The 21,212-nt window shown below is 39.5% G+C and overlaps 1 protein-coding gene across 4 annotated transcripts in view; it reads right to left on the minus strand.

Moving 5' to 3' along the window:
* The window catches only part of KIAA1549 (KIAA1549 ortholog), a 153,154-nt gene that overhangs the window by 21,033 nt on the left and 110,909 nt on the right, over positions 1 to 21,212 (minus strand). For all 4 annotated transcript variants that reach the window (XM_054215697.1, XM_054215696.1, XM_054215708.1 and 1 more), the window contains exons 11-14: positions 11,084 to 11,286; positions 7,514 to 7,638; positions 2,026 to 2,231; positions 68 to 291 (exon numbers count right to left, since the gene is read on the minus strand). In XM_054215697.1, the coding sequence (XP_054071672.1) occupies positions 68 to 291; positions 2,026 to 2,231; positions 7,514 to 7,638; positions 11,084 to 11,286 (758 nt within the window). The remainder of the gene's footprint in view (positions 1 to 67; positions 292 to 2,025; positions 2,232 to 7,513; positions 7,639 to 11,083; positions 11,287 to 21,212) is intronic.

The following is a 21,212-nucleotide window of genomic DNA, read 5'->3' on the forward strand; positions in this document are numbered from 1 at the left end:
AGGTTTGATGTACTTTGGATGCTGACTCAAAAATTAAAATTGTTCTTCCCATCTTTGAAATCCCTACCTCTTCCTGGGCTCTATGAAGACAGTAGGCACACTGCCTCCAGGGTCCAAGATCTTGTCAATCTGCATCTGTGCCTTGCGATATATTCTGTGCTGTTCTTTGGAGTCAACCACCACCACATCATCCACCACTGGAAATTCATAGTGCCCTTTGCGCTTGGCACGAAGACGAATCTTATTGCGGTGATGCTCAATCTCAGATTTATGCCTCAGGGCTGTTTGTATCTTAAAGAAGGAGGGGGCAGAAAAAAAAATAATCAACTGCATTTTTTATTTGTAGTTTTTGCAAATAGAACTTTTTGCTGCTCTTCCATAAAACTCTCCTCCTCACCTCCCTGCCTGCCCCTACCTCCATCCTCCCTCTCTCTCCCCCAAATCTCTGGAGGATTAAAGTCCTGTCACAAAATTTGTAAACACACTTTCTTTCTTGGATATTTTGCAGTATCACCATTGTCTCCTCAGCTAGATGTACTATTATACACAATATGATTGCCAGCACAGCAGGTGCAATTAGGAGAGGTGTCACTTTGTTAGCAAAAGGTAGGAGGAACACAAAAAACTCCTGCTGTCTGCCAGAAGTGACACTGCTCTGAAAAAATAAGACCAAACAGTACAGGCTATATCTACCTTTGCTTGTCAAACAGAGATACATTTGATCGATAGTGTTGAAGTCTGTCACCCATTCCCTTTAATGACCTTCATCATGTAAGAAGCAAGAACTTAAAGAGCTAATTGAGCTCGCTCATAACTCAGTGCCTCTACCGAGCATGAGAGGACATCACAACCTATGCAGAAATGTAGCTGCAATACAAGGGCTCTGGTCCCTAGATGAACATGCCGTTATCAGCTGTACGTCTTCTTGCAGTCTGAGCTTTCATGCCTCTCTCCTGCCTTTTTTTCAAATTCCCTGGAGTGCCTCTCACCTGGGGAAAACTATCATAGCACCACACTTCTAAGTTCTGGCCCAACACTCACTCACTGAAATCATTCTTATCAATGGAAAAGCCTTGGACACCAGACCAGGTAGCAACAACTGCTCCATCTGTGCTGGACTAGTTCTGGAACACATCTGCAGCAGCGAATTAAAAACCAAATAAAAATTGATTCTTGTGTATTCTCTCACGAAAAGCCCCAAAAAGCATAAAAGGGACACAAGCCAGATTTACGCTTTACATTTATAGTTAGAATTATGTGTCTTCTGCCCTTATAATCAGATTTCTGTTTTGCGGCCCCTCTTGCCTATGTTTACTAGATTAATGTATTTACCTCTCTTCCGTAAAGTACTGAGAAACACAGTATCTTAACACAATTAAATTAAAGGTTTCAGGAATCTTCCACTTTTAATTATAAGAAGATGCTGTCTTACACCCGGTACAAAACTAGGATGCGGGTACACGGTACTGTCAGGCAGCGTACAATGTGGTTTTACAATGCATTACGTTCTCTCCCAATGCCCCAGGCGTGCTCATATTCTGCTTACAGTAACATGAGCCTCAGAGAAAGCAGGAAGTTTCTGTATGTTTGCTGTCAGATAAACACATCAGAAGTTGGAAGCAATGAATGTGCTGCAAATTCACACCCCGGAATGTCTTGAGATAACTTGTTTGTATAAGCCACATCCTGAGTTGTTGAAAAGTCAAAAGAATGGTGTAGAATGAAAACCAAGGTGGGCCAGACATTCCAATTCTCACATGTTAATTAACACAACTCTCGTATGTCACAAGGTATCCTGACCATCAAATTTACTCCTCTTAGTGTTTAAGTTTTGGTTTAGGTATTTCTTAAAAACAGGTCACATTATCTCTCTGGACAGTAACAAGATTATTCCTGTAACTTGTCAAAATTCAACTCCTCAGGAACTAACGTGGAACTCCCGATAACAAGAAACTGGATACTATTCACTTCCCTCTTGGCTGGGCATACAGTCCTCCACAAACATTCAAAGCACTTTAAAAATACCTCTTTATTAATTTTGTTGGTCTCTGCTACTCGATCAGAAAGCACCGAGTTCTGAATGGGAGGTGCTGCCATTGGTTGCATAGCAATCAGCTGGATCTTGCTTGGGACACGTCTGCTGGCATCCGAGGAACGTGACATCCTATCCACATGTTCGAAGATAGAGGCTGAAGAGTGCTGCTCATTTCCACTGCTGGTCTGAGGAGGTCCTAAATCAGCAGAACAAATACAGAGTGAAGTAGTGGCGCTAAGGTTACCTCAGTCAAATATTAAGCTCTACGGATGCTATGCTACAAGACTATGCCATGTTTTCCATCTGTGTTTAATTTGCCCTATAGGCCTTCCAGCTGATTCACACTTAGCATACACCAAGTTTACCCCGTGGTTTGCAATTTATAAACATTTTTCCACTATATTTCCAGAAGGTGAGCTGTCATTCTTTATTTCTATATATCAAGCTCTTGGCAGTTGCAAACACCCAAAATCTCAATCTACTTTACGCCATAAAAAGCTGTTCAAGTACGTACTGCTAATGGTTCCTCTTGTCAATACTTAAGGAGATGCAAATTCCTCAAATGGAGGTTCAAAGAGCAATAAAAGATGCCTCAATGCAAAGTGCAGTTCTTAAGTGATAGAGTGATATATGAGTAAAAAACCTCTTAGAAATCCACACAAAATAGAAAGAATTTTACAGACGTTTTACTGATTAAAGCTTTTAAAAGCACTGTTTTCTTCTTCTTCTCTGTAACAGGATAAACAGTTCACATAGTAATAAGCAAGCTACAAGCTACACAAATATTGCCATGTTGTAATTTGCTGAAGAGGGTAAATCAACTCAAATATGATCAGCAAATGACACTATGGAAACAAATACACATGAAAGTTGTGGCCCTGTTCCTGCCAATAGTTAATCACTTCAACAGAAACAGGTCATCTCCCTCAAAAGACTTGAAATCTGTAGGATCACCCCAGTGGTTTGCAATTAAGCACATATTTAAGGATTTTTTTGATAGAGCTAGGCCTACAACAGGAACTGTTATTGTGGCTTGCAAAAATTATTGAAGACTTGCAAAATAATCTTTTGTCTTGTCCACATGGTAACACCACAAATTCTCAAACTGCTTTTCACCATGAAATATAAGCAATAAGGGATTAAGATTTGTGACTCTTCTTATGGAGGAACACAACAGAGTAGAGGGATGTAGTTCCACATTCTTGCACAGACCTCTAATAACGGGCTGTGGTTCTCAGATTCAAATCAGGAGGAGAATCTGATTTAATTCTGATACAGAATCAGCTGTTGATCAATATGATCCAACTCCAACAGAGAAGAAGGAAAAGAACACAGTCACTGCTCTGATCCATTTGCAACGTGTGCTGGTAATGAAGTATAGGGTTCAGAAGAGGAGTGAATGCTATTTTCTGTAGAAGACCACAGTAGGTGACTTGCTCCTTTGCTTCCCTCTTCTAGCACAAAAAGGGAGCAGGAGAGGGAAGGAATGGTGCACTTTACAGTACGTTACTTTTGGGCTGGAAAGCAATCTGGCCATAAGCTAAGCAAAATTCTTATTTTTCATATTTCTCAAACTTGATCAATGCATTGTCAAATATACACAATTATAAATGGTATGCATCATTTGTAAATGTGACTTTCCTATATAAAGTGCTATTAAAAAGGAGGTAAACAGTTGCACTGAAGATCTCTGCGTCCCAAATATTTTGCAAGACAGAGAACCCATCTCTCTCTTCTGTAACTATTTATATGATCTTTACCATTTGTCATCTTCATGCATTTCTTAGGATCATGCAAACATTGCCTCTCTTGATCTCTATATCTAAGTAGTTAGTGTGAATCCCTCAGAGCAATCCTGTAGCACAATGGAAATTTGAACTTCTGCATTGATCCTTCCCATTTTCCCCATACATCGTCATTTTTTCCAATCTTCCCAGTCTAACATAATTTCTCAAAGCTCACTGATCTCCCACATAGAAATTTAAGGTTATTTTCATATTACTTGCTTAGCAATTACTTCAGAGCATTCACTCTGAACCTTTATAATTTCATCCATAACCTTTCCTTTTGCGCACAGAAACAAGTGCTTGGCAGAGGCCTCTTAGCTGAAACGGTTTTTAAACACATTCTGTAAAACTGTCCAAACATCCCACTGTCAAATTTTGCTAAGGCTCTAGAGTAACATCATATGTTACTCTCTTTTGCAGAAACGATGCACACACACACAAAAAAACCCCTATAAGCTGCATCTTGCCTTTAAATCCTCCCTATATGCATACACTGAATGTGTCTATAAATACCAACCAAGACAGAAGTATAGTAAAGTAGATAAGAAAGTCAGGAACTGCACAGAGCTGTACACAAACAGCAAAAGGTGAAATGGTTTCTAACTCAACACATGAACGAGTTTCTTTAGAAGTTTTGACCGAGTGGAAACCAATAAGAATGGTTTCTCATTTCAAAGTTCTTATATTACATGGTTGTCCGTGGTTGGAAAGTCTTCCTTATAAAGCTATCAGATGGCACTATATGAATGAAATTTTGATCTCAGACTAGACAGCTGAGACTGAAAAATAACGGAGAGGAATTAATACTGAAATACTGGACAGAACACGTTTAAACAACCAGTCCATATAGGTCACATGTCAGGATCAATGTTCATCAGTGTCCCCTGGGCTGAAACTACTAACTGAACTAAAATGTCAGGAAAATGAACTGCTTGGCAGGAAGCTATGATTTCATATGAAAACCAATACAGCTGGAGATAGAAGAAGGCTATTGCTTCCCACACCCTCTTGAAAAGAAGAGACACAGCAACCAATGTGCGTGAAGCCTAACCCAAAATCAAGTAAAGTCTTCCACTGATCCACTGGTATTTGAATCACGCCAAAGTATGCAGTTTCAGATAAATTTCACAGTTTCTTTGTATCCCAGTTGATTATATCCCTGGGATGCAGCTGATGACTCTCATTAGTTACTTGTATAAACACAACAACGGGAAGCATCATAGACAGCCTGATATCCATCCTTCTCTACTATTAGAAGATGGAAACTGCTATCAGAGGACACAGTCCTTGATTTATCACTACATATGGTATGCATTATCAAAGACAGTGTCAGCTTGCTCCTGTCCCATCTTTGCTATGTCCTGACCTTAAAACCACTAGTTCATGAGAAAATATTTGTGCTTCTTTGCAGGTAGCCTGCAAAGTCTTGGGCTTCCAGTAAAGACATTAACAATATCTATAACTTCTTTATAAAAAGCTTCTTGCCCTTGTTTCAGGACCAACAGCTGCCTCAGTTTTTCTTGTTTCACAGTGATGTCTTCCTCAATAATTTAAAAAAAAATTGGGAGGAAATTAGAAAAATGTGCCTAAATTGGATGACTATAATTTGTGTTACTGACAATTTTTTATACTTCAATAGCTCAAAAGCAATTTTGGTTTTCTAGACTCAAAAGACAAATCCCTCCATCCTTAAGATATAATTGCAGCTACCCCAGCACCTCTATTCGTATTTGTACTCAACTACCAGCTCTGGTTACTTACCCACTCTGTTTGGTCCTGACAACATAAAGGAAAAAGAACAGACAACACAGTAATTATTACAAATCATTCAGCTGGAATGGCAATTGGAAAAAACACAGCAGTAAGATGACTGCATTTACTTTGACTGAAATGCATGAACTTGGATCAAACTGCCAACCCTCAGCTGCACAAAAAGGGAGCTGAATCTGCCATTTAAGACATAGCTGTCTGCGGACATTGCCTCCAACTCTGAATGCTAAAAACAGTCCCTATGATTACCAAACTAGAGGCATCAAATGCTGAAAAAATAGTATATTTGATCCAGTAAGAGCATGATAGGTGAAAAGGACGCATCTTACACAATATCCTTGCTGCCTTTGCCAGATAATTCAGATGCAGCAATACCTAACACTTCTACACCAAAAGGGCATGTTAAACTTTACACAAGGGTTTTAAGAAGTGTAATAAGAAGTGGGACAGCAGTAAATCAGGGCAAGAGAATTGAAGTCAGATAGGTTGGAGCAACCCATAAACTATCCCAAGAAGAGCTCTGTCATAGCATAATTGCTTTCCTTTATATGTATTTGGGCACGAGTTTTGGTCCTTAAAGCTAACTCAAGGAACTGAAAACATATATAAACATCAACGCACTATCTTCTTTGCGTAAACTGTGTAAAGTACATACAGCATACATTGCCTGCTGAATTATTTGGAAGTATAACTTTCTAGTCATACTAGCAGATCCTGTGCTTGCTTTCCCTACATGTTTATTACAGAGGAAAGCCTGCTCCATCAGCCTTGCTCTTACAGGAGTAGTCCACGTTATGAAAGTTTAAGAATCATACACTATTTTAACTTGCTCTTTAGCCACCCAAGAGCTAGCAGTTTATAATAAACTATCTTACATACTCCTCAATCTCATTTCTTCAACATAAGCAAAACCTAAAGATTGTCTGCTATGATCTGAATTTCACCGGCACTACATTCCTCAATAGTCATCCTTATATCTCAGCTGGTATTTCATGGAGTACGTGGAAAAACATTCAATATATTGAAGAAACTGCTCGCAATGTGGTCAATATTTTCTTCTTCTCAGTTTCTGCTGCCACCAAGCCACGTGTATTAGGAACAGATGGGGACATCACAAGCTCCTTTACCAGATATTCAGTATCACATTTTCTCTAGGAAGACCATTGCGATTTAAAGCAAAGATCTGGTAACTAAAACCTCGAGCAAGGAGCAAGCTATCTAAACACAAAAGACTCTCAGAAAAAACACTTAGTGTTTGTGTAGGCACAATTACCCACACACTTTTAAACAGGAAAAGAATTTAAAAGAATGTTTTAATTAAAAAAATGAAAGTGGGTTTGCAGTGTTTTATCAACTTTTCAATGAGGAAAGAAATGTATCTTAGGCTACCCCCAAGACAAATGGTGGCACTTTAACTGGAAAATGGTTCTTTACCAAAAAAGTCACTGTTATTAACGTATTAGCACTGGATTTTCATCTTTCTAAAGCACAATCATGAAGGCTCTCTGGCCTGTTTTTCTTAATCTCACTTGTTTGAAGTTACAGTTAGAGACATATACCCATGCCGTACCAAGTCCTGCTGTGACCTCTACTGCCCATGTAACTGTCTGCAAGATTGCTACCATGAGAACAACAATTAAGCCTAAATGGAAAGAGGTTTGCCAGGGGTGTGTGGGAGAGAAAAGGAGGGAAGATTCATTCCTGCTAAGCCATTAGTTTTAAAAGCTTACTGGAATGAAAGGAATGTGTAGATCTTAGTTTCAACAGAAGAAACTAAACCAAAAAAGAGAGGAAGAAAATTTTCTGTGACACAAACCAGAAAAATTAACAGCCAAAGATGAGTTTAGACAAGTTACAGCACTAGAGTAACTCTTCAACCTGAGTAAAGCACTGCTAGTGCAGAGAAGAAAAGTTAACAAACCCTTCTTCACTGCTCTGCGTGGTTTGCCCTCATTTGCAACAGTTGATGGTCTTGCAGTTTCTTCTCCTGTCTCTCTCCCGCTGGATTGCTCACTTGCTGTGGACTCAGCATCTGATGGTGAAACTCTGCCACAAACATTAAAAAACAAACAAATAAAAATGTAACGTAAGCTTGCAAAGGGGCACAGTTCTCACACTCAAAAGAATCCTGTGCTAAAGTATTTCTGAAGACTGCTAATATTTTCCTCTGTTTACACATAAATTTATAATAAATTTTCATGGTTAGATATATTCATTGCCACGATGTTGTTTTGTGTGAAAACTGACTGCAACAGGATTCACATGTGACAAGATTATTAACTAATCTTTCCTTTAAAACACACTTCAAGAAAAAACTCTGCATTTATAAGTAGCAGTTTACTCTTCAGACACAAAAGAATTCTATTAGAAACAAGAAACCCACTGAGGTAACTAGTCTAATACTCAGACTTGCTAACTTGGTGTTCTCTTGATAACACTACAAGTCCATGTGAATATTTTCCTGACTAGTTAAACATAGGGCAATTCAGAAATGCTACGTTTACGTACTTACCCTATGCAGTCATGAGATTCTTAAAAACATTTGTTACCTACAAATTACAATTTCAGTGCCCATAATTTTAGCAGGTGATCACAGAAAAATTTAAGGAAATACTGTGATTTTCCCCAAGAGTAAAATTATAAAACGTAAATAATAGAAAATAAATATATATAAAATAAATATATGTATAAAATAAATGTAAAATGATTCAGATAGTATAAAAATAGCAAAAATATAGGGCATACATCACTGCCCAGCTGACATGAAACCCTGTCTTTTCACATGGGATTAGCCTTTGTGGTAGTGTCTCTAGTGACCATTTTGTCTTGTGAACATTCATACTCTATTTCTGCAGGGAGTTAATCGCTGAAAGTGTGCACTTGCCTGTGCATTAACCTTGTTGAGTGCAAGATTCGCTCGGGCTAGATGGATATCTGAACTAGTTACTGAGGCTCTTGGCTAAATATCAACCTGCCTAGAGCACACACAAAGATAACTACACCCAGCCAGACAAGTTCATTGAAAGTTAAACCTACTGCTCGCAGCAGGCAATGCTCCAAATTCACCCCCCTTTTTTCTCCTCCCTGAACAATGCACTGATAATTGCGCTTCATCTTTCATTCTTTCTGCAGGACTGTAATACAAATAAGTCACATCCCAATAATAATAATAAAAAAAAATAGCAGGGAAAAAAGGAGAAATGGTTCTCAATGAGCTTACAGATCTGAACCATTGCATCTTTTCCTCTTTTCTAAGGTGGAGAGGGTGGGCAGAGCCATTGTGTCTATCACCTCTGTCTTGGTTCAGCAGAGTGTAAGGCCGAAGTTCTATTTCCAGATCTGCTGCTGACTTGCTGTTTCACCTCATTGTGCTTTGTTTCCCTTCATACTCTTTCCTCAGTCTATCTAAATTATCATTAAGTAAATTATAGGAACATAAATAGTACTGAATCAACATCAGTCATTCTTTATAAGTGCTGAGGAATATGCAGTTGCATCCTCTCAAGCCAAAACAACAGGGCCAACTCTCAGCTGGAGCCTAGAGATGCTGTGCTCAACCTGGATGGTTTTATTGTTTGCTGTTTTTTTACAGATACAGAACGTGTACTTACATCACCACTGTACTTCCTGGCACGCAACATACAGTCCTGAATTGCATTGTGATGAACTGAGTTCTGTATTTCCTCACAAAACAGAAAACAGCTAAAACCAACATAACGCACTATGCTATCATTTCACATTTCAATTTCTGCCTCAGGGAATAAATGTTTTAAATCTCAAGCTGACATGGGCATGTCAGCATGTAAGGGAGATGATGGTAGTATCTCCACAGTTAAGCCTAAAGGGAGATTTGCTCTTAAGGGAGGATGAGGGAGAGGAGGGAAATTATCTTTTGAAAACATTTTGAAGTGTTTGAATTTACATGCTATTAAAAAAAAAAAAGTATCTTTGTTCCAAATTTGATCAATGATTCATTATTGTCTTCAGGGGAAACATTAAAATGTCGGCTCCTGAAAAATTTTTCTGCTTCATTTTCTGAATTATTCTACGTGAAATACAGTAACAGCCTCAAGTTTAAATTTCTTTCTTATATTTACGTGAACGTGAATATAGATACCTTCCCCTCCCCCTAAGTACCATCTCTCTCTCAGACCACTTTTGAACTTTTTAAAAGGAACACAGAAACACTTGTCCTTCTGATTTATATTAATTTGTTTTACTTTATTTAAGCTACACCAAAAAGAGTTAGCTATTTTTTTCTTCCACTGTTTTCCAATTTTGCCCAACTTCCACTGTACCACTGGTAGTCTACTACTTGCAAGGCCTGTAGGCAGCCAGGAAGACAGGCTCAGCATCTGGGCAGGTGGAACCTGAGCTGTATGAAGCCCACGTGGGGAAGATGAAGCAAGGATCTTAGGACAACTGAGGCTTTAGAGGAAGCACAGAAGGTTGAGCAGAGCAGCAGGCTATGCCACAGAGACCTGCAGCTCGGGAAGAACAACCGCTAGTTTCTTTCTAAGCTCATTCAACTCTGCCCTTGGTTGTTTTTTTCCTCCCCCCATGCAATAGCACATAGGTAGAAGCACAGAGGATGCAGAACTGGACACAAAGGAGTGCAAAAATATGAGAGGGAGGGAGAAGAAGAATTACTGGCAAGTGGAGCACAGAGGAGCTCCGCAGTGAGAAGCTGTTTGTGACTCATCATAGCACTCCCCTCCTCAGGGCTCCATTTTCATTCCCACCTATTACCTTCCCACTTATACCCCCCGCCTTTTTTTTTTTTTTTTTAAATGCACAGATCCTTCTTTACTGCATAGCTCTGTTACAGTGCCTGTCCTACAAATATAATTCTTCCCAGCAAGATGCATTCACATCATTTGATTATTGGAAAAGTTTAGGAAATTACTGCTGGAAGTTGACAGACACTTTTCCACTGGCACAGCTGTAAGTTATCACTCCTTTTCCTGACCAAAGCTGTTTTGCTATGAGGGCAAACAGATAACCACAAATAAAAACACTCACACATCGTCCCTGAACTTTGGAGATACTGCTTATTTCTCAGAATTACAACTTACCATACATGTATTCGTCACTATTAATATTATTGCGATACATTGCTCTTTGTCAATGGTTTTCATTTGTTTTAAGCACCTGTTGCCTTAGTAGCTAGAGAGCACTACAAAGAGAATGCATCAGAAAACATACACTTGGTGTTTCCACTGCACAAGCAATGACTTGACTCCAAGCCACCCTAGTAGTGTCTTAAATACCCCTCTTAACTGGGCATGTTGCCTTTAAGAGAAAAATGGACACTAAGTTCTCACAATCTTGTAATAATGAGTAGCAAGGCGTAACTGATGGCCCACTAGAAAACGCAAGTCCCAGGGCTCTGGAACAGTTCTTTCCGCTAAAATTGCCCTAAAAATACAGTAATCGACAGCCATTAATACACTGTCACCTACTACAATTTGTTTTTCTTCTGTGAACTGACCTCCCTCTGTGTCGAACAGTCTTTGAAGGCTTTGAGGAAGTCTTGGATTTGGGGCTGGGCACATCTCCATTTTCAGATGGGGTAGTATCCTTAATAGGTCCTGGTAAAGGAGCTGGCTCATGGATAATGAGGACATCATCTTTATTGTGCTGGCCCAGATGCTGCTTAGCAAAATCAAAGCCTTTCACACTGGGGGCTTGTAGCTGTGAGAGAAGAACAAAGACAAAAAACAGGAACCATGAGTGACAATGTGTACAAAAGCTTTGGTTAAGATCTGCAAACAATGGCCACTAGGAGTACGGTCAGGATATGGTAGTCTCAGGAATGAGCACAAGCACTGCAGGGGAAAGAAAAATAAAACCCCCGTGACTCTCTCATCTTACTTCAATATATGACACACAGTTTAAAACTCTAAATCAGCAAATCTATTTTAAAAAAAAATAGCCTTCTCTTGCTGCTACATCTTTTTCCAGCTATTTCTTCAGATTTAATCATTATGTGAGGAGCTTTTTGTTTACTTGTGGGTGCAAGGCCATAGACACCTGTGCACTGACTGAAATGGTTACCACTGCCAGGTCATCTTTCCATTTCTTTCACTCAAAATGAGTGAAGAGTGTTTAAATAATTTGAATAATGTCACTGCTGATCTTCCTTGTTTTGAGCTCCCCAAATCTGCAGGAGTCTGGGAGTGCTTGTACAAACATCTAGTTCATCTGACAAAAGATAAACACTCTGCAAATCTGAGTTATACGGCAGCCTGGCAATGACTTTTCAGCCAGCATGGATGCCTCCAGAAAAGAACTGAAAATCTATCTTTTAGGAATTTCATACTGAATAGACAAAAAAATATATAAAAGGCTTTGGCGTTTAGAGAAATTAGATAGTTATCCTAGAGATCTTATTAAGGGATTAAGGATTCAATGGGTGTCTTGCTTGAGAAAGACGCAGAACTGGGCCTTTCATTTTCATAACCGTATTTATAAAAAAAGCTAATCTCACCTTGTCAATGATTTGATTCAAACTTAATTTAATCAAGCTTCGAAGTTTCAAGCTCTCCTGCTGATTTTTTTGGGCTCTGGAGTAATGAGAAATTCTGAAGAACTACTTAAGAGAAAGGTTTTTTTTTCAAGTCTCGTTCAATTTTATGTGGTTTGGAAGTTGAAAGTAGAAAGAAATGTTGGCATCTCCCGTTTTCAAAGTGCATGTATGCATACCCACTGCACAGCACACGTACAAAACCCTCTGTGTGTTCCTAGAGCTGATTTCCTGCAAAGTGAAGCATGTGTTGGAGTCTGTCTATGGGTGCGTCAGGTTCCAGCTGTTTAAATGAACCCCCTTTCATAAAGCTTGGCATGCCAGCATACTTAACTACAAACAGACTCGTCTGATACCATGCCAAAGATAAGCTTGCCTAAGAAATATTCTGAAACAATCTCTTCAAAATATTTTCTCAGTAAGCAAACATTTTCCAAATGGGTCTTAGAAAGGATGTTGTAGCGGAGCAAACTGCTTATTTAGACCAGTAGATGGCAATAAAAGCTCTCCTGTAAAATTCAACGGCTATGAATGGTTGAGGTTTTGGAGTTCATTTCTCACAAAATGAGTAAGCTTATTATTTGAACAGATCTGGACGTCTTCCACTATACCCCATTTTTCTTGGGCTTTACAACATTCCCTTCAATTCGGCATTGTGGGTGATTCAGTTATTGAATTTATGTAAATGACTGCAACCACTGGTTCAAAGAGGCACTATTCAGCCAGACCAGGTGAAGGTGTAACTGTTTCTACATTTTTTAAGTCCTAGCCACCTAGTGAACCCTTCCTGAAACTTCCCCCTCTTCAGAGTTGAAATCCCACCTCCACCTCTGACATTTTTGACATTATGTCTATTCTCTTTGAAGATATTCCTGGGTGCGACACTCTTCCTTTGAATCTCTTCAGTGGTTTCCCTTTTTCTAACCCTTTCATACTCCACCCTCATGCCTATACAGCCCTGCTGCTGATCTTTGATGATCTCTTCCTCTGTTTCACTACATTCCACTCCCTTGCCTCCAGCCCCCTTCGCTCCAAAGATGTTGAGAGTATTCACCACGTGCTGGGTACAACTATTTCACAGAAAAATTTGGTGGTGCTCTACCCTTTCCTAAGCACCTTTGACTTGACTCGCAAAGTTACTACTCATTTTTCAATAGTGCGACGGGTGGGGTGGGCAAGGACAACTAAAGAAACAAACATTCTAGTAATATTAGAATTACTAGTATGGTTTTATTAAGATTGCTGCATGCCTGAAGCATGCACTTCAACATACCTTAGAGTTAACTCTAGCATACTGGGCTTGTAAACCCTCTGGGGAGTAAAGCAACATGCAAAAATAAAAATTTTTGATCTTTTAACTTTGAGTAGTCTTATTCCTAGCTGCAGTCTAACATAACCTTTAGTCTAAGCACAGTTAAAGAAACAGATATATTTATGTGTACATGTACGTACACCACAGCATATGCATGCACAAATGTTTATCTGCAGACAGACCACACAGAAGCTGAATTAAAAGACTGTTAGTATTGCAAAGACAAGCACTCACGCTACAAGAAATGGCACAGTTAAGAATGTCTGAACAATCACAACTGGATCCTCTCATGCACAGGCATTGCAATAGAGTCTTGAGTTACAAAATCATAAATTCATTTCTTCCATAGGAACTCTCTTGCTCTCTCCCATCCTGATGGATCCTTGGCACAGGTTGGGCATTCTGCTATTAGTCAAAGTTGGGTAGAATGTAAGAATGTTATTTTATCTCATTTCATGCTGAAGTTGGCAAACACGTAGTAAAAGGAGGGGATTTAAGAAGAGAAAGGATGTATTCTTCTATGCACATCCGCAGCTAGGGTGGCTGAGATTTTGCCAATGTATTTCATGGACGCTTGCTGGCAACAGAGGACTGGCAAGTCTCAGGTATCACCATCCCAGCCCTCAAGAAGCGCTCACTCCAGGCATCACAGAACCTGTGCTCTATTTTCCTAAAGTTAAAATTGGGTAAACTCCTTATCTGGTCTTACTCTTCCTTGCCAGGCAGAGCCAGTCTTTCCATCCTGCCCTCTTGCCCGTTTCTCCCTCTGCCTCCACTGGAAAAGGCTGCCCAGAGAGGTGGTAGATGCCCCTACCATTGAGTCACTGAGACTCAATAGAACGAACAACAAATAGTGTTGTTCCAGACTGAAGAGGCTTCCTACATTTTCTTGTAAATTTCTGCATGCCACCTGCTGTAGTCTTCCTTTTCTTTATATCAAGTTACATAGTGTGACAGATTGAATGACCTCTGCTTATCTTAGGACAGGTGGTCAGAATGCCACATGTGGATCAGTCATCTACTACTCATAAATTAATCACCACAAGGAAAGAATACAATCTCTTTTTAAGAGCACGTTTGCGCTCACGCTGCCACCTGTTCAGGTGCTGAAACTGAGCCTCTCTTTATCAGCCTCCAGTGCCTTTACCTAAAACTGCACAAACCCAGCATTAGCAAAGATTTCGTGTTTTAAAATTGTTAGAGAAGATTTTCATTTGTTTTATCTTTATAAATTTGTGAAAGGGAAAAGATAAACTACTCTGAAGCTTACCACCAAAATGAATATGTCTAAACTAACGCATTTGTAAGGCATTATATTATTATACAAATGCAGAACCTGATGAAATCGAAGGGGAAGATGATTTCAAATTGGTGAGTCAAGGCAGTGCTTTAATTCTATTGTTACATACTGAATGAAAACCAAGTATTTGAAGCTCAATTCATAGAAAAATCAGATCATTTCTGCAGAAGCCTACAAACAAAGTCTGTCCACCTCAGCCAAGACTTACTCTATGAAAGCAGATAATAGCTTCAGTACTGTTCAAGTCACAGAAATATAACATGGTTGCCAATATATTGTTTTGCTAGATGCAGAGACACACCAGGAATGTCAACAACCTGCTTTCTCAAGAATGCAAGCACTGCACACATAGGTCAGTGAATAATTTCATCAGAAAGCAGAAGAGAAGAAATACGCTTACTCAGTATTCTTCCTGTAGTTCCTACAAGCAGCATTTGAATTTGGACATAATAGGAGGAATAATGTATTAAGGTGCTTTTCTATTGATTTTATACCAGTCTTGCCTTGTTCCTTGTTGAGCTAGACACACTGAGGAGAAGCTGTTAAAATACATTTCTAGGAAAAAAAGGAGCTAAGCATGATTTCAAAAATAATACTTTATATTGGTACATAATCTATGAACAGGACAGGAATCCCTGTAAAGAAGTCCGGCTGACTTATGACTTTACTGGCATGCTAGCATGTGGAATGCTACAAAAATTACAGGATAAAGAAACTTCACAGAAAAAAAATATATGTTTTCAAGTCTACTAGTTTAAACGCATCAAGGCAATAAGAATCAGTGTTCTTAAAAGTAACGTGGGTTGAAGATCTAAATCAGTCTGATTTAGGAAGGCTTAAAGCTATTAAACACTGCAAACTGCCTTCCACATTCTGAGATTCACCCCACCAAGCCCTCCTGCGTATTCCCAGGGCACCACAGCATAGGGTAGTGTGAATTCACTCCATCACTCTCATGATGCACCAGAAAGGACAATTACTTGCAGCTGCTAGTATGCTTGCTAGAGTCTTCTTAATTTTAACTCATTTTTTTTACCATGCTTCTACTATCCCATCCAAGATGTCACCTACTTCATCCTCCCACAAGAATTATTCATCCATATTGTTTGCAGTGACTGTTCCATGAGATATTTAAAACACCTACCAATAAATAAGAACTTAGAAGTACTGAAGCATGTTCACCTTTCTCAGTCTCATTTTGCTATTCAGCTCATTCTTCTAATATCATTCCCACCCCTTATGCACGTAAGTGTACCCTCTGTATTTTTATTTACATTGGTCTCCTTCAACATAAAACCGTTTCGGATCATAGCCTGGGATGCTTGTAAAGTATGCTTACAAATTATACATGCAATTCGATAACAATGATACATACCTGATTTAAGACACAAGAAACGTTTGTTGATGTAAAAAACGTATTAGAAGATCACATAGAAGCAGAGTTCCATTTTCATAGCCTCCCGTAAAATACTGAAAAAAGACCCATTTGTATTTCTGAAGGTCTTTTTGTGCCAATAACGTAAGTTCCCTACGAAATTGGATGTGATGAGATCAATCGTGCCATAAGCACAAACTCTTTCCTGGCCTACTTTAAAAAAAAAATTACTAAGCTTCATTGAGAAATGGGCAGAGGGATCCTTCACTGATGCTCGTTTCAGAAATGTTCTTAAGCACCAAAACAAAAAAGGTCTCTAGTTCGATTTAAATACCTTCACTCGATAACCGTGTTTTTATGTAAGAAGAAGTGTATGTGCAATGGCAGTTCACTATATTGCCCCTTAGGTGGGATGCCAGCTAAGCTGAGCTTAGGTGGGATCCCATTACAGTTGTATTACAGCCTCTACCCTCTACGACAAGCGCCATCTCAAAAAGCAGCAAGATTTTGCGATCTGAGGGCCAAAAAAAGGGGTTATATAAAAAAGTGATGCCCATTTTCTCACCTCAGACCAAGTACCGCTTCATGAAATTATGTCTCATATTTGTCATCACAACAGCACTTCTGTCAACTATCACCATTACTGGGAATGGATAAAACAGTTGAGAAAATGCATGCTCGTAGAGAAGGAAAGTGCTTATAGTTGCATGGGTTTCTACCATCAAGTTGGGGAAAAGTAGTGCACGCTATAGCCAGTGCTGGCATGGAAAACCAGAACAAGGTAGTGTACAGCCTCTGGTTCTCCTTCCCTCCTCTCAAAAGTCAAAACCGTGGTTTACTGCTCACCACCATACAAATAGTAAGTAAAGCAGGAATCCCACAAAAAAAATACCACCTCAGGAATTTTGCTCCCGGAGTAGGATTAAAAACAAATAAAGAAACCCCCAAACTTACAAAACTTTATAAAGCCTAAAATTCTCAAGACACCTGTTCTGAAATATTTTCTTAAGACAGATTCTTCTCATGGATTTTCATCATCCCTCCTCTTCTCCTTTGTGCATTTCTTCCTGCCACACTAATATTACCATGACAGCTCAGTAAATTTCACAAAATACAAGAGGGATCATGTTGTTGAAAGCCCGTAACTCCAAGTACATCTATGCCCACAGGCTGCTGGAATAACTGCCGTAACAGGCAGGATTTTGTATCTGAATCACATACAGTTTTAGCCTTCCTGCTCAGACAGAAATGCCGCAGGGGGAATACTATCTTAATCAGGGTTTGGTAAGGTTCCTTTGCACGCTGGTTGGATGATAGCGTCAAGAGTAAGTTCGAGAAAGATCACTAACTCTATAGGACAGACAGGTCACTGCTGTGTCTCAGTTCCACCAGTCTTTTGTTCAAAAGTTATGTCAAACAATTACTCTTCTAAGGCCACGTACACAACACTGACATCAACTGCAACCTCTAAGAGAGGTGGCACAGCACATCAAAAAAATACGTAAATCAAGGAAACTCTTTTCTCAATTTGTGAAGCAAAAGATTACATTCATAACATGGCTCTCACTATCTGGACAGAGCACACACACAGTCCAGAAACGCTTCCTCTCCACAAATGGTGAGAAAAGTGCTAACAGACTTTTATAGTAGAGCATAGATCAGCAATTTTCATTTATTTTTCTGTTGGTATTTTGTTGTGCTCAGTGACTCAAACACATTTATATAACTAAAAAGGGTTTAATGCACACAGAAAGAAAGTGCATTCTGCATTGCAGAAATAATCTGCTTGCTGAAATGAAGCTACAAGTGAAAGGCAACACTAAAACCTTAGGCAACAATGATTTCATAGTGGCCCATTGCCTTGTTCCTAAAATAACTAAATTCTACAGTAAACTCTTTTTCATCTTTTGTTAGGAAAGACAGAATTTATTTCACCAGTATTAATCTAGTCTCAGTGGCGTATTATGTTTAGGATGCTATAAAGTTTATCCGTGTTTTGAAAATGGATTCTTTTTGTTTAACTCCTTTTCAAAAGTAGCCGCTATATAAATGTCACTCTATAAATCCACGGGTCGCCCAGATTTTCAATGGCATATGCAGTTCTAGTCTCCCCCTCTCAAAAAGGATGGAAAAGAATTAGAAAATGTTCTAGCCTTTTCAAAGGCTAGCAGTTGGTTCAAAGGCCAATTCAGAAGGATGGATAAGAAAACTGTGACTCCTCTGTCTGAAAAGAGATGATGGAGATGGGAATATAACACAGATCTTCAAAATCAGGACTGGCAAGGAGCAAGTGCTTAGGAATCGGCTGTTCACTGTCCCCTTCAATACAAGGACTAGGGGGCGCCACAGAAAACAAGGAGATGGGAGGATAAAAGCAAGATGAAACAAGATCATATAACATGCTGTGGAAATCCTTGTCGGCAGCTCAGATGGGCTTAGAAGGTTTACAAGTTCATGGAAGAGAAATGCATTAGGGGTTGCTAAATATCACCACTTCTAGAGAAAGTCCCTTAGCCACAAATAACTGGAGGCTGAAGAGTTACTCAAGGCAAAGCATCACATTTACTTGCCCTGTTCTTCTCCTCTTCTATAGGCCTTTGCTTTTGGCACCTGGGCTAGCTCACCTTTTGGTCTGACCTTAAGACAGGTACTCAAATGTTTGTAAAAGAGCAGATGGAGACATTTTACTTTGTATATCTATAGGTATAAGCAGTATAGCTAAGCGTGGTATTTTATTTCTACAATTTGTGAATAGTTAATCCTCTTTACAGAAGAAGAGTTCCCACAAAAGAGCTCTTGCAGAGGAATTGCCATCAGAGAAATGTACTGTTGAGAAGTAATTAAGATGTTGAATACTGTGTTCCTTGTTAGAATCTAGCTATTGACTCTGAAGCAGCAGAACCTATATGCGAATTCCAAAGACAACATTTTGGATAGTCAGTTAAGATTGCTGTTAGAAATGAACGATATATTTGTTATGCAAACAGTAGGCAAAGACGTGAATCTCTTGCAGAAACTCATGTCAGTTTTCAAGTATTTTTTATAAGATTGGTGTCAGCTGCCTTTCTTAACATGAGTCTCTTTTGACTGGAATTATTCTGCAATGCAGAGCTGTTGCCTTGACATTATACAGATGAACAAAAGCATTACAGAATGTCAAAACATCACAAGAATTCTCTGTATCAGGAGCAGAAGCCTAGTATTTAGCCTCCAGCAGGGCTGGCCTCTTTGATCCTGGAAAGATCCAAGAGGTAGCCTACTGAATACACAATAATAAGCAAAACTCTCCATTCAGAGGTGTAAAGTTACACCTGACGCGTGAGATTCGGATATCAGAGTCCCTGCTTGGGGGGGAAAATAAAAATCCACCCAAGCCCCTCTCAGACATCTGGCAGAATGCATGACTCATTACCTGTAACTGTGATTGACACGAGGAGGTCTGGCTGGTTGTCAGAAGCAGCGCAGATTAGAGCAGACACACAAGGGCTGGTAACAGTCCCCAGGTGATTACCCATTAGCTGAGGTTTGCTGGCACATGATGCAAATTGGCAGCCCTCCAGCTCTGACACTATCTGTGCTACCGCTCAAGGAGAAGGTAGGGTACTGTATGCTTTGTCCTAGGCTTCTTGGAGACCAAGCCTCTCCCACACGTGAACACACAGGAGGGACACTGAGCTGGAGAGATGTATTCAGCCTTTAAGAACCATAGTAGCATGCAGAGGGCCCCAGAGAGGAGCGACTCCTGGCTGGAGAAGTAGGCTTTTTCCCACTAGGGTTTTAGGATGTGGCCTTGGAAAAATTAGGAGCTGAGTAAGCAACTCAGTCCAAGTTAGCACTGCAAAGGTAATGACTTCAGCATGCCCAGCATTTACAGCAGAACATCCAAGACCTTCTAAAATAAACCATCAATGGGCTTGTCCACAGGTGTGAGATTCTTGTCACTAAGGCACAGAGCCTTTCCACGAATAACTGTCTGGAGCTGAAACAACCTCTGAAGAGTCCTAGCAAAGGATTTGAGTTTTCTTCTCCAAATGCTTGTATGCAGCAGGGAAAGTGAAAACCCTAGTGATTCAGGTTCCATTTCAATTTTTGGATGTCCATGCAGAAAGAAATAACATTGCCAACTCTGTTTGCATTACAGATAATATGTAGAATGGGTTTTTTGCCCTATGGGGGAGAGGAAAGGGGTTGACACTGTTTTCACACAAAAACATCAGTAGTCCAGTAGAGAGCAGAATGATGATTTGGACATTAAAGATATTTATCCATTTTTTCCATGAAGAAGAAAAATAACCCATGGCAAAAAATCAACTACCACAAGAGGCATAACTTTGCAAGAAAAAAGCTCAGGTTGGGACAACGTTGTAATGGATATAGGCAATGGCAAGAAAGAGAATCCTGCAATTTAAAAATGCCACTTATGCATCTTTTTACTTCCAAAGGCAAAGACATCTTTATCCACCAGATCACATCAAGGTGAATTTCCAGTAGGATGCTATGGCTTACAGAACAATTCATGAATACTTGATGTGCCCTTTAAATATCTTAGTTCCATCTCCTGAAAAGAATTATCCTTGCACAGACCAATGAATCTTGCATAGAAATTCACTGCTCTGACCTGCTTCCTTAGCTCCCAGTTTAAAAAGGGTTCAAATAACTTTGATCTAAGCATGTTTTCCCATCTAATCTCCAAAATGAAAAAGGTAACCTAATATTTTTCAGGTGTTGTTAATCCTGCTTTGAGGCAGAGGAACAGATTTGCTAATCAGAGTCTCTTCAAGGCCCATTTTTTATTTTTTATTACTTTATCTTCAAATCTGTTTTTGCAGTTCCCACAAACGTTTTACTTCCTATGTATTTTTGTTTATATTCATTGAATTAACAGGCTTCTGAGACTATCCCTTAGTATTGTTTGAGTTCAGGCTCTCTATACATCCTTTGCAGAAGATAACATGAGCCTTTTTAAGAAGGATCCTTATGCCATCCTGTCTGCAAGACACTCATCCTGTGATGAAACCAGAAGGCCAGTTGGAGAGAACAAAACCACCCAATTTGCAGAACAGGCCTTCGCTGAACACAGTCTACCCTGCCCATGTCATCACCTCAG

Source organism: Rissa tridactyla, chromosome 1 (assembly GCF_028500815.1).
Source record: "Rissa tridactyla isolate bRisTri1 chromosome 1, bRisTri1.patW.cur.20221130, whole genome shotgun sequence".
NCBI lineage: Eukaryota > Metazoa > Chordata > Aves > Charadriiformes > Laridae > Rissa > Rissa tridactyla.